The sequence below is a fragment of the Mandrillus leucophaeus genome, unplaced genomic scaffold (genome assembly GCF_000951045.1).
Source record: "Mandrillus leucophaeus isolate KB7577 unplaced genomic scaffold, Mleu.le_1.0 Scaffold590, whole genome shotgun sequence".
Classification (NCBI taxonomy): Eukaryota; Metazoa; Chordata; class Mammalia; order Primates; family Cercopithecidae; genus Mandrillus; species Mandrillus leucophaeus.
The window spans coordinates 646,533-660,714 of record NW_012106364.1 but is presented as its reverse complement, the minus strand read 5'-3'; the positions used below and the strand labels follow the sequence as shown (position 1 = coordinate 660,714).

The 14,182-nt window shown below is 39.5% G+C and overlaps 1 protein-coding gene across 1 annotated transcript in view; it reads left to right on the top strand.

Annotated features, from left to right (window-relative positions):
* Positions 1-14,182, top strand: part of AP2B1 (adaptor-related protein complex 2, beta 1 subunit) — a 149,688-nt gene that overhangs the window by 104,877 nt on the left and 30,629 nt on the right. Inside the window, exons 20-22 of the mRNA XM_011999417.1 lie at positions 3,334-3,355; positions 3,925-3,965; positions 13,379-13,392. Of these exons, the coding sequence (XP_011854807.1) occupies positions 3,334-3,355; positions 3,925-3,965; positions 13,379-13,392 (77 nt within the window). The remainder of the gene's footprint in view (positions 1-3,333; positions 3,356-3,924; positions 3,966-13,378; positions 13,393-14,182) is intronic.

Here is a 14,182-nt window from a genome sequence, read left to right as displayed (position 1 = left end):
CCAATTTTTCATTTACGTGTAAAAAAGTCCCTCTTTCTTCCTTAGGTTTGAGTTAGTCATGGAATAGGATTTGAGATAAATCTTTGTGGACGAGAGTTTTATGTTTTGTTGTTAAGAAAAACAAAAGTCATGCGTGACATAGATGTTCATTCTTTTACTCAACAAACATTTAGAAACTTTTTTCTTCTTATTTGTACACCTTTTTTCCTTAAGACTTTTACAGCAAAATTTGAATGTCATTCATATAAGAAGAGATTTATATGGAGGTTGTCATTGAACACTGGACCACAAGACCCCATTAGCATGTATCTATGATAAGTATAACAGCATCTTAGAGGAATTTTATCTGGTATACAAGAGCCTCTTTATCTTGAAAATGTTGAATTTTTTAGAATGCTTGGGTATCAGCTTAGAATTTCATTCAGTTTTCACCTACCTTGAAGTTTCCTTTGAAATATAAACCTTCTGGGCTTCAGGCAGCATGAAGGCAGAGCAGTAAGCTCATAAGTCAGAGCTGTAGCAACCCTGGAGGTTGCTAGCGGTTATGGTTTTAATGTTCACAAGAACAGCAAGAAAGCCTTGTGCTACCCTGAAATGGGGAACTGTAATCGATCCCTGCATAAAGCAGAGACCCTGGAAGGGCAGCTCCCGCAAAGAAAGGAGAACTAGGAAAATGTTTTCGCCATCCCCCAAAAATGACAGGAAAGTTCTGAGCTGGGTTCTGGGTATAGCCCCTTATGAGAAATTCAAGGCCCAATCAATACCATAGATGAGTTATATAGTCCAAATTTACACTACTTACGTAGATGTAGTAACCTCCAAATCAATACATTAATGTAAAATTGGCCCAGGACTGGTGAAACCTAGAGTCCTGTCAGAAGCAAATACAAAGTAGCCCTTTAACAACAGTTGTAAAATTTAGGGGCTTCAATACCCGCAACTGAAAAGAAAATCTCTACTGAAAGTGAGCTCACACTTTAACAGGAGAGAGAAAGATGCACTGTGAAGGATAGTCAAAAGACATTGCGAAGAGGAGGACTGGTACTGTCCCCACCCCCACTAAGAACTTAAGATAGAACAGTCTGAATGAGACTATGAAATATATTTAAAATGTTGAAAGAAAAATGTCAGCTTTCCACTTTCCAGTCAAGACAGGTGGGATCCCATTGTTTAATCTTCTAGAAATACCAGTGTAAGATACTAGTACTGATGGTGAGACATCAAGAGTAAAGTATCTTGGAGTTAAAACTAAACATTCTTCAGTCATTTAAATACCAGCACAACAGGCCTGTTTGCCAGTTCACTAACTACCTTGTTGCCACAGTAGTTGACTGCCTTTTTTTCAGCAAAGGGAGTAACGATTGAGAGGGTAGATGAGTGAGTCACAATATAACTTGGCTCAGACAAGAAGAATAAAGCAAGGATTACTATGCAGATGGAATTGGCTGTTACTATGATGACAGTAATGTGTTAAGGGGCTTTTCCAGCACAGGATCCTGAAGAAACTTAACCCAAATCTACATCTGTTCCCTTTTCATTGAAATCTAACCTCCCATTGGCCACAGAGCCTCAAGCCTAATATTTGAGGACAGTCAGCATGCACGCAAGAATGCTTTACCTCATGAGTAGGAAAGAGAATTTGGGTCACAGAAACCAGGGCAAATTTTCTGCTCTTAAAATGAAAAGAAAAAAAGAAACAGTAAACAAATTAATGAATGTCAGTTTACTTTCCTATTGGCATTTCCGTTTGACTAACTCCTGAATAGGAATCCTCACAAGAGAAGTTGAATCTTAGTCCAACCCTGTCCTCAAAAGTATTGATATGATATTAGAACTAGTAAGTTTTAATTTTCATAAACCTGATATTATAAGAAGCAACCTTTAAATTTTTCCATCTATAGTTAACTACTGATTTTTCAAGTTTCCCCCTTGGATTCTCTTCTTTTGGGGATGTCATAATTGTGGCTATTTTCTCATTAATTGGCATTTCCCAATGGAGATGATAAACAAAACTTGAAAAGAGAAAAACTTTTTCCCCCTGTGAGCAGCTCTACTTAGTGTATGCTGGTGAGAGTTGAAACTAATGGCTAGCTTAGGGATATGTAGGGTACTTTAGATTTCAGCTTCCATTCTGCCTTTTTCCCCATATGAACAAGAAGAAAATCAAAACGTCATTCCCACAAGGTTAAACTATATAGATCCAGATAAAGCCAGATAAAGATTAATCTAGCTTTTATATATATTTGTATAATGTTTACATTCAAGAGCTCATGTGGGAAAATTAGTATTTTTCTAGTACTACAGAGCATAAAATCAGAGGAAAAAAAATGTTGGGGATTGAGGAAATGAAATTTTGAATTCCATGTGGGTTTTAGCTGTTTTGGCTAATTTAATATCAATGTGTAGAACAATTAAATCAAGCCCAGCTGCCAGAACTGTAGTATAAAACATACTATAAAATCTTTTCATCAAAACACTCATTACTACTTATTGGCTTATAGACTATTTGAAACACTATTTAAAAGTTAAAAAGATACCATTCATTCTTTTTTTTTCCTTTGAGACAGAGTTTCACTCTTGTCACCCAGGCTCGAATACAATGGCGCAATTTTGGCTCACTGCAACCTCTGCCTCCCAGATTCAAGCGATTCTCCTGCCTCAGCCTCTGAGTAGCTAGGATTACAGGCGCACACCACCACACCCAGCTAATTTTTGTATTTTTAGTAGAGACGGGTTTTGCCGTGTTAGCCAGGCTGGTTTTGAACTCCTGATCGCTGGTGATCCACCTGCCTCTGCCTCCCAAAGTGCTGTGATTACAGGCGTGAGCCACCATGCCCTGCCCATTCATTCTTAATGTAAAATACATTATGCCTTAAATATGGGAATTAAATACCTAGTAGAGATTTGAACCTGGAAGAATTTTTCTGGTATACTGACATTGACTGTAAAAGCTTTTGTGAATCAACTTATGAACATTATACAAAGTAAAGTTAAGCTTGCTCCTACTGGGAGCCTTTCTTGAGTTTATTTATATCACATAATTATATTCCTTAAAAAGAGAATTGATTCTCTCTGCTTAAATAAAGCAAAAACCTTAGTAAGTGTCTAAATGTATTTCCTTTAAATGAGTTTTCTCTGATTCTGATGTCCCTGTTTCTCATATCATGTGTTAGTTGTGCTTAGAAACAGTTTCCCAATGAACTTCTTCAAACTTGACACCTGGCAAGTGACTGCTTTTTCAAATCAGTGTCTGTAAGGAGACAGTGGAATTATGATTTAACATGTGTTCATCTCCAGGGTCATGCTTATGGTCTTTATGTAGGTGCTGCAGAGTTCCCACAGCTGCTTGGCCTCTGTTTTCACAGGGCCATAAACTCTTAGGAGAACATTGATAGCATCGTTCTTTCAAGTTTTCAGGATGATAAAGGCACAGTTTAAAGAACCAACTAATTCTACAGTTATTTAAGAAAAACCCAGTCCCCAGACTTTTCTCCCTAACAAGACCTCCAATATCTCCTTCCACAAAGCCAATTTCGTTCACCTCTTTTGATTCTTTCGATAATTACCTAAGTAACATGCTCATATTGGGACTCCTGGAAATTTTTCTTTATTTTTATTTTTTTGAGATAGGGTCTCACTCTGTCACCCAGGCTGATTGTGCAGTCATGGCTCACTGTAGCCTTCACCTCCTGGGCTCAAGCAATCCTCCCACCTCAGCCTCCCGAATAGCTGGGACCACAGGAGCCCAGCTTTTTTTTTTTTTTTTAGTAGAGACAGAGTTTCACCGTGTTAGCCAGGATGGTCTCGATCTCCTGACCTCGTGATCTGCCTGTCTCAGCCTCCCAAAGTGTGTATTTTTAAATTTTTTGTAGAGACAGGGTCTTTCCATGTTTCCTAGCCTGGTCTCAAATTCCTGGGGTCAAGCAATCCTCCCATCTTGACCTCCCAAAGCGCTGGGATTACAGGTGCGAGCCACCACACCCAGCTGGATTTTTCTGTTGTAGGTATTCCTGTACATCTCTCCACTCACTGCCAGCATCTGCATACTTTTCATGTTCCCATTTTTTCTGATAGAACTCTCTTAAAATTTACTTAAATCAGTGTTCAATGTTTACATCAATTTTTTTTTCTTTTTTTTTTTTTAGAGATAAAATCTTGCTTGGTCACCCGGGCTGAAGGGCAGTAGTACAATCATGGCTCATTGCAGCCTGAAACTCCTAGGCTCAAGCGATCCTCCTGTCTTAGGAGGATCTCAAGTAGCTGGGACTACAGGTGTGTGCCACCACGCCTGGCTGATTTTTTATTTTTATGTAGAGATGGGGTCTCACTATGTTGCCCAGGCTGGTCTGAAATTCCTGGGCTCAAGTGATTCTCCTGCCTCAGCTTCCTAAAGTGCTGGAATTACAGGTATGAGCCACCACACCCTGCCCAGTGTTTACATTATTATGACTGTATATACTCTTTGAAGCTGAGCCATGTATTAAAGTGATTTTTCCTCAGCAAAGCTTTTTGTAGATAATTGGAGTTAATACTTGTTTCTGTTGGTGTTTTTAACTATAATTTAATCCCAAATTCCATTGAGATCAGACCCTTCAAAGTATACTATCAGTTTCCCTCTCTTAAAGTCTCTTCTAGAATGATTTACTTGAATGCCTGGAACATAGCTATCTTCCTGGGACCTCCTTTCATCTTAACCCTGGGGATTCATTCCCGTCATCAGCTTTCTCATACTCAGGGTCTCCTATTACAGTGTCCTTTTCTTGGTTTACTCCTTCTTTTGATGAAACACATTTTCCAGTGGATTCCTGAGAATAGGTATGTAGACTATTCCATAGATTTGAGCCTTTACACGTTTTTAAATATCTCTTTTAGTCTGTCTTCATATTTGTTTGACAGCTGCTATATAAAATTCTAGGTTAGAAATCATTTTTCTCCTAATCAAAAGCCGTTCTGATTCTTGATCCTTGCCTTTGCCCTGTTTTTTCCTCAATGAAAGCTTGTACTTTGTCCTCAGTGTTTCACATTTCACAATGATATGCCTCATTGTGACTCTGTCTGTCTTTTCACCCATCATGCTGGGTACTCACTGGGTTCTTTAAAACTGGAAACTCATGTCCTTCAAGTCAAGGAATTTTTCTTTAACTTCTTTGCTGATGCTCTCCCCTTCATTTTCTCTATTTCTTATCAGAAGTCTTGCTATTTGGATATTGATTCTCCTGGACTGACTCTGTTTTCCCCTCCTGTTTTCCATCCCTGTTTCCTTTTGCTCTACTTTTTAAAACCTTGTTTATGGGGACATGCACAGTAGCTCACACGTGTAACTCCAGCACTTTGGGAGGCCAAGGAGGGCGATCACTTAAGGCCAGGAGTCCAAGACCAGCCTGGCCAACATGACGAAACCCCATCTCTACTAAGAATACAAAAATTAGCCAGGCATGGTGGCACACGCCTATAGTCCCATCTACTCGGGAAGCTGAAGCAGGAGAATTGCTTGAGCCAGGGAGGCAGAGGTTGCAGTGAGTTGAGATCACGCCACTGCACTCCAGCCTGTGTGACAGAACGAGCCGTGAGCCTTTATCTCAAAAAGAAAAAAAAAAAAAAACTTTTTTATGAAATATTTTTAACATTACAGAAATAAGCAGAATAGTATAATGAGTCCCTGTGTACCCATCATCCAGCTTCAATAATTATCCACGGTTAATATCATTTATACCCCTTCCCACAACCCTACTCTATTCTTTTGAAGCAAATCCCAGAAATTTATATCACTTAATCTGTAAATATTTCAGTAGCTCTTGTTTTTTTTTTGTGTTTGTTTGTTTGCTTGTTTGTTTGAGATGGAGTCTCGCTGTGCTGCCCAGGCTAGAGTGCAGTGGTGTGATCTCAGCTCACTGCAACCTCTGCCTCCCGAATTCAAGTGATTCTCTTGCTTCGGCCTCCTGAGTAGCTGGGATTACAGGCACATGCCACCATACCTGGCTAATTTTTGTATTTTTAGTAGAGACAGGGTTTCACCATGTTAACCAGGCTGGTCTTGGATTCCTGACGTTGGGTGATCCTCTCTTGTGGGATTACAGACATGAGCTACCATGCGTAGCTCGGTGTGTATCTTTAAAACAGGTCTCTTTTAAAAAATTTAACTATGATAACTATTCTCACAACTTAAAATATTAGCAAGAATTCCTTAATATCACATATCAAATCAGTGTTCAGATTTTATTGTAATTTTTTTTGTTTTATTATTACTTTGTGTTTGAATCAGTAAAGTGCACATATTATGGTGGGTTGATAGCTCTTAAGGCTCTTAAGTCTCTTTAGCTACACTGTTTAATATGATAGCCACTAGCCACATGTGGCTATGTAAATTGAAATTAAATCAAACAAATTCAGTTTCATCATTGCATCAGCCACATTTCAAATACATGTGTGGCTAATGGTTACTAGATGGGACAGTAGTGCAGGAGTAGAACATTTACCTTACTTTAGAAAGTTCTGTTGGCAGTGCCAATCTGTAGCCTCCTCTTCCGTATTTCTTTTACCTTTGGTTTTCAGCAGTTTGACTATTACGTATGTAGGTGTTTTTCTTGTATTTCTCTGGCTTGGAGCTCACTGAGCTTGGATCTGCAAGTTGATAGTTTTCCCCAATTTTGGAAATGTTTTGTCATTCTTCAGATTTTTTTTCTACTTCATTATGTCTCTTCTCTCATTCTAGAACTCCAGTTACATATGTGTTAGACCACTTAATGTCATCCCTCAGATCACCGAGGCTGCTTTTTTAAAATTTAATCTTTTTTCTCTCTGTTCTTCAGATTGGATAATTCCTATTGATCTGTCTTCAAGTACACTGCTTCTTTCTTCTATAGGCAACAACCTTCTGTTAAACTAATCCAGAGCATTTTCATTTCAGATATTGTACTTCTTAATTCTAGGATTTCGATTTGATTTTTTGCTGAATTTTCCTCTCTGGGCTGGCTCAGTTCTTTCAAAAGTTATCTTTAAGTCTCTGTCTAGAATAGAAAGGCTTTCTGCAAGCCTCATGGGGAGCTAAGTTGGGAAAGAGGGCTGGAGAGTCTTAGCATTCAGTATGCATTAATTCATTTCATTCACCACCCCTCAGCCATGTTTGGCTTTTACTTCTAAGTGCCATCTATTTTATCATCTCCAAAAGAATCAATCTTCAGTTTTATGCAGAGCCTAGAGACCTAAGAGCTGTCCAGCAGTGTAGAATCGAGGTTGGGATCTAGAAATCTTATTGACATCTTAATCCTCTCTCTTTTAACACTCCCCACCATACAGTTCCAGAGGTGCTACCAGTCCTAAGCCTTTGAGAATTCTGTGGTAGTATTGCTAATCCATCTGCTTTCCAGGTACCAAGATATTGTTGCTGTTATATCTTTTTCTTACTATCTCTATGAATTTATACCTTGAAAAATTTTTATTTTCCTTTAGTTATGGCAGAACTCTTTCCAAGAGAAAAGAAACCTAAATGTGATTTTTCAATCTACTGTCTCTGCCTAGAGGTCTGATAGCACCTTAAAAATTTTTCTTTCTTTCCTTCCTGCTGTACAACTTTATAATTAGGAACCTTAGAAGTGAACCTGTGGAGAAAGAATTAACCCTTTCCCATGTATAGTTTTTGTTATCCCTGTCTTTATTGCCTTTAAATCTCACATAAACATTGTTGAATGAGAGGCTGAATATTAATTAGAGAAAAGAAATAGACACAATGTCTCTTGTTTGTTTTTTTTTTTCTTTGCATATCTTTCTAAAACAAGGCAATATTCATCAGTCTGTTCGTTTAACCTTTGATTAGGGCAGAAAGTGTCGAAGACACTAGCTGCAAAGGACATGATCTTACAATGCTGTTTACTCATGTCTTAAGATCATTGTCAGCCAAATTTTGCTAGTATATGGCTCTGAGGAAATTCTGTCCCTTGCTACTCCTACATGTAGTTCCAGCCTGTGAGACAGTTAGTTGCAGATGGTGCTTGTCCCTGATATTTCATGTCTTGCATATGTCCGTTCACACTCAGAAAGCCCACAGCTGTAGCTATTATACCAGAAAAACTGGTAGACGCTTCCAAACGGAAGACCTTTTCAGCAGCTTCCATCAAATGAAGCAAACCAGCTTGGCATTTGCTGACGTTTTTTGACTGTTGTGCAAGCCAAACAAGTCAGTGTTGAAGCCTTCTTTGGTCTTCCAAGATCCACAATTGAGGACTGCACACACTGATTGCATTTGTGGGACCATGATGCTGCTTGAATAGACAATGAGTCCTTGAAGTGGTGGATCTTTTGGGAACTATATAGAGGTTCTCACGTCAGACAGTTGGATCCAATGTTGGATCTGCTATCCAAGTGATCCCTGTAGACCTAAAAATATTCCTCCTAAAATATTCCATAAGCAGTATGTAGGTACTGGAGTCTTAATTATGAAAGATTAAAACATTGTGCTCTCAAAAAATAAAATAGAAGATTACTTACTGAGATTGCTACTTCCAGTTTGACATATTCTTCATGTCCCATCAGGACTATAAACATATTCTTTAATCTCATCTGAGAAATTCAATGTATTACATATTCGTATTCAGTATTCATATTCAATATTCATATTCAATATATTACAAACTTGGGTCAGATTACCCAGGTAATAGAAATCCATGCTGACATCCTGAGAAAGGATAATGAATTTCACACAGTAGTTCTAAAATGGTAATAAAAGTGATTTGTGGGCTTTTATTTGTTAAATTCACAGCCATCTTTTTATCATGATTATAAACGAGGAGTTAATGATGAATAATGGAATCAGTTTTATGTTTCTAGTTTAATAAATGATTAGAAATAGATTTAACCTTGTGGTCTTTAGATTTAACCTTGTAATGCAGTAGAGGACTTTGAATTCTGGATGTAAAATAGCTACCTCTTTCTAGTCCCGGCTGATAAAAACCTGTATTATAGGTTGGAAATACAGAGAACTCACTCAGATTTTTCCTCAGCTGGATTGAATTTGAGAGCCATACCCTGCTCTCATTCATGTTTACTCTCTTATATTTTGCTATAGCATGATGTTTAATGAGATGGGGAAGAAAGTGCATTATTCATAATTTTTAATGAAGGGGTTATGCATAGGCTTTGTAGTATTAAGGTCCATACATATTTGAATAAAACTGCAGAAAAGCTTTGAGCCATGTGACCATGTACACATAAGGAATGTAAAATCTCATAGTTGGAAGGGATGGTCTTTAATTTTGTCTATTTCAAACCCTATCTGTTTTTGATGGAATTCACTCTGTATTGGCAGTGATGGGAAAATCAGTGCGTACATGAATGCCACCAGTGATTTACTACCCTATATGACCCATTCTGTCTTCATAAAACTCTGTTAGGCAGTTTTTTATTTGGCGTTTTTTTATTTTTGTTTTCTTTTTTTGAGGGGGGAGGGTACAGGGGTGGGGGGAATCGGAGTCTCACTCTGTTACCCAGGCTGGAGTACAATGGTGTGATCTCTGCTCACTACAACCTCTGCCTCTTAGGTTCAAGTGATCCTCCTGCCTCAGCCTCCTAAGTAGCTGGGATTATAGGTGCCTGCCACCACGCCCAGCTAATTTTTTGGATTTTTAGTAGAGATGAGGTTTTTTCACCATGTTGGCCAGGATGGTCTCAAACTCTTGACCTCAAGTGATCTGCCTACCTCGGCCTCCTAGAGTACTGAGATTACAGGCATGAGCCACCACACCTAGTAGTTTATATGAAATAAAATGTCTTCCTTTAGGTTCTATCTGTAGATCCTAGTTCTACATTTTGAGATTTTTATAGATTAAGTTTCTGAATCAAGGCACCCAGGGCCTGAAAGTCAATCAGGTGGGCCTGTAATGAAAACATACTCTTTGTCTGAATTTATTTTCTTTTTTTTTTTTTTTCTACTTCAGGAAAGCCTAAGTTTATGGAAGGACATTTATATAATGTCAGTTTTATTGTTCTAATTTTAGAAGAAAATCCATTTAGAAGGAGGGACCCTGGTAAATATAGTTGGAATCAGTTATAGTTTGGAGACTGAAGGAAAATATTATCTAATCACTTTTGAAAAGTGTGTGAATGAAAGATGATCCTTGACTTGGTAGCAGCCTTCCTTTCCAGGAACCCCTGAAGGAGTTGAAGGGCAAGTACTCAGAACAGCAAAGCACAGAACTTCTCGATTCCATAGCTCCCGCTGTGCTCCTGACAGTAATTTATGTCCCTCTATATGACCTGCTTCCCCAGTGGAACTACCCAGAGACAGCATGTGTGTTCAGTGGCCGCCCATCTGTCCAGTCATCTTGACAGCCGCGTGTCCTCCTTTTGTCCATGTAAAGTTGTACTATCCACCAGGCCGAACATAGGCACAACCGTGAACCCATTTGATTTCTGACTTGCAGCTAACTAATCTGAGGATGTATGCTTAATATCTAGAACCTAGATTTGATTCTAGATTGACACCTATTACTGCCTATTATTACTGAAGTCTGTTCTTCTATTGAATTTCTACTAGGTCTTCTATGACATACTAAATTAGAGTAGAATTTTAATCACCTTAACTGGTGGTTTTCTAGTCTTGCCTTCAGGATTTTTTGATTCAGTACAGTATTATTAAATGTTTTTGTTTGTTTTTTTTTTCAGTCAGGGTCTTGCTCAATTTCCCAAGTTGGAGTTCAGGGACACAGATACAGCTCACTGCATCCTCAACCTGCTGGACTCAAGTGATCCTCCCACCTCAGCCTCCCAAGTAGCTGGGAATACAGGTGCATGCCACCACACCTAGCTGATTTTTTTTTTTTTTTTTAACTTTTTATAGACTTGAGGTCCGGCCATGTTTCCCAGGCTGGTCTTGAACTCCTGGGCTCAAGCCATCCACCTGCCTTGGCTTCCCAAAGTACTGGAATTACAGGCGTGAGCCACCGCACCCAGCCTAAATGCATTTTTAAAGTTTAACAGTCACGCCTGTAATGCCAGCAGTTTGAGAGGTCGAAGCAGGTGGATCACTTGAGGTCAGGAGTTCGAGACCAGCCTGGCCAACATGGCAAAACCCTGTCTCTACAAAAATACAAAAAAGTTAGCTGGGCATGGTGGTGCACGCCTGTAATTCCAGCTACTCAGGAGGCTGAGACAGGAGAATCGCTTGAACCCAGGAGGCAGAGGTTGCAGTGAGCTAGATTGTGCTATTGCACTCCAGCCTGGGAAACAGAGCGAGACTTCATCTCAAAACCAAAACCAAAAACAAAACAAAACCCAGTAAGCCTACATAGCAAATAATAGCTCAAGTTGTCCCTCCACCCCCCTCTCTCCACCCCTCATTATTAACATAAACAATGTTCGAAGATGAGACAGCAGCAACCAAGGGCATATCAGTCAGTACATGTAGTTGTGTAGCTATCATGAAAGGGAAAAAGAAAGACTGGTCCCTTTCGGCTTGTCTGTCAGGCAGGCTGAAAGGCCTATGAAATTATTGCTGACTGTTTCTGGCAACTGAAACTATTTAGAGTAATTCTGTTGTAGGCTGTTAGAAGAGGAGTGGATTAGGGGCCAGTAAGATTTCTGAAGAGTAACTGGGTTGATCAATATAGTATCGCAGGGGGGTTATACATTGGCAGAAAGCAGTCACATATACATTTGCTAAGTTCTTGATTTATTTTATTTAACTTATAAAACTTTTTAAATGAGGAAGCTACCCAGGAGTAGGAACAGATGCAGTGTATCTTAGCATGATTTTCCCTTGACCCTGAGTTCCCTGTGAGGCACACAGCTGCCAGTGACACAGGTATGGTCCTATCAGAGTCATGAAAGTTGCTTAATTCTTGCTATACCACTGGCCTGTTACACTCAGGTAACCCTCAGGTAGGTTACCTATTATACTCAGATACCTAACTTACAGCAAATGTATATGTGACTGCTTTCTGCCAATGGATAATCCCCCTGTGATACTATACTGACCAATCTTTTTTACTGGCCCCTAATCCTCTCTTCTTCTAGCAGCCTACAACAGAATTACTCTATATAGTTTCAGTTGCCACAAACAGCCAGCAATAATTTCACAGGCCTTTCAGCCTGCCTAACAGATAAGCCGAAAGGCACCAGTCTTATCTTTTCCCTTTAATGATAGCTACACAGCTGCATGTACTGGCTGATGTGCCCTTGGTTGCTATTGTCTCATCTTTGAATACTATTTATGTTAATAGTGGGGGTGGGGTGGGGCTGAGGGACAACTTGAGCTATTTGCTAAGTAGAGTTTACTGTTAAACTCAGGTAACCCTGAGTATAACTGGTATAGCCAGTGGTATAGCAAGAATTAAGCAACTTTCATCTCCCCACCTGGAAGAATTTGCATTAATAGTTTCTAAGCAGAAGAGGCAAAATCTTACCAAAGGTCTCCAAGACCTTGGGTGATCTAGCTATGCCTTTCTCTCACTCCTTTCCTCATTGATTTCATCTGTTACTCCTCCCCTTCACTGTAGCCACTCTGGTCTCCTCACTGATCTTAGAATACAGTATGCTGCCACCTCATGACCTTTTAATTGACTGTTGTCCTTGTCTGGAATGTGCCTTCTCCCAATCTCCGTATCTGTATAGCTTACTTACTTCCTTTAGGTTTTTACTAAAGTAGTACCCAAAAAAGAGAATAGAATGATAGTTACCAGAGGATGGGGGGTGAGGGAAATGAAGAGAAGTAGGTTAATGGGTGCAAACATACAGTTAGATAGAAGGAATAAATTCTTTTTTTTTTTTAAAGTCTCACTCTGTTGCCCAGGCTAGAGTGCAATGGTGCCATCTTGGCTCACTGCAACCTTCACCTCCCAGGTTCAGCCTCCCGAGTAGCTGGGATTACAGGTGCCCGCCACCATGCCCAGCTAATTTTTATGTTTTTATTAGAGACAGGAGTTTCGTCATGTTGACCAGGCTGGTCTAGAACAACTAACCTCAAGTGATCCGCCCACCTCAGCCTCCCAAAGTGCTGGGATTACAGGCCTGAGCCACCGCACGCCTGGCTAAATAGTACCTTTTTAATAAGATTTTCTCCGTTCATTCCCAGTACTACCAATCTCCCTTATTCTTACCCCATAGCGTTTCATTATATTTTAATTACTACTGAATTATTTATTATCACCTCCTGCCCCTCTCCTACTAGAATGCAAATTCCAAAGGAACAACAGTTTTTGTCTATGTTTTTCCCCCCACTGCTCTGTCTCCCAGTGCCTGGAATGAAGTCTAGCACACAGTAGGTGCTAGATAAATATTTGTTGTTGAACGAGTCTTTTTGCTTTCATTTAAGAAAGTATTAACCAACATCAGATTCATCTAGTTCTTGAACCAAACTAAGTAAGGCTATCTCTTCATCTTAACAGAGTACCCCTAAACACAGCCTCTGCCTGTTGTTTCTCAGCAGCCTTGCATTCTGTCCTCTGACTCTGATATAATACCCTTTTATCTGGATAGGTCTGGTCCTGGTCCCAAGTTTAATCTGAAGACTATAATCACAAATTCATTTTCTCTCAAGAAGGCAGAACAAATATTAGAAGCTGTTGCTTCCTTGATATTAGGAAAGGCAAGATCACAGCACATTAATGGACCCTATTTTCAAAATTGGAGATGATTAGGAACATAGCACAAGTTAACTGTGCTCACATTTTGGGAATTTTTTCTGTTGCTAACTTATGTCTGTATGTCTCTTTAAAATAAAACCAAATTGCCACCATGAGACTATTAAATTATTATCCTAAAGAGCCTTAGACTATTTTGGTTAATATTTCTAGAGTAAATTTGGAAGCTCAAACTCAGTAAATGAAGAAGTTCAAGGATGCTCTTACAAGTGTTTTGGAGCCTCAGGAAAAACTAAAATCATTTAGATGCCCAATAGGAAATGGCGCTGAGCAAGCCCTTTTTACTGTGAAAACAGAAAAGCCTGTCTTTTTCATAATCCTGATAAACACAAAGGTGTAAGGAGGCAAACTTTAAAAGCAAGGGCCTGCCAGGCGCGGTGGCTCCCGCCCGTAATCCCAGCACTTTGGGAGGCTGGGGCGGCAGATCACTTGAGGTCAGGAGTTCAAGACCAGCCTGGCCAACATGACGAAACCCCATCTCTACCAAAAATACAAAAATTAGCCGGGCATAGTGGCATGAGCCTGTAGTCCCAGCTACTCAGGAGGCTGAG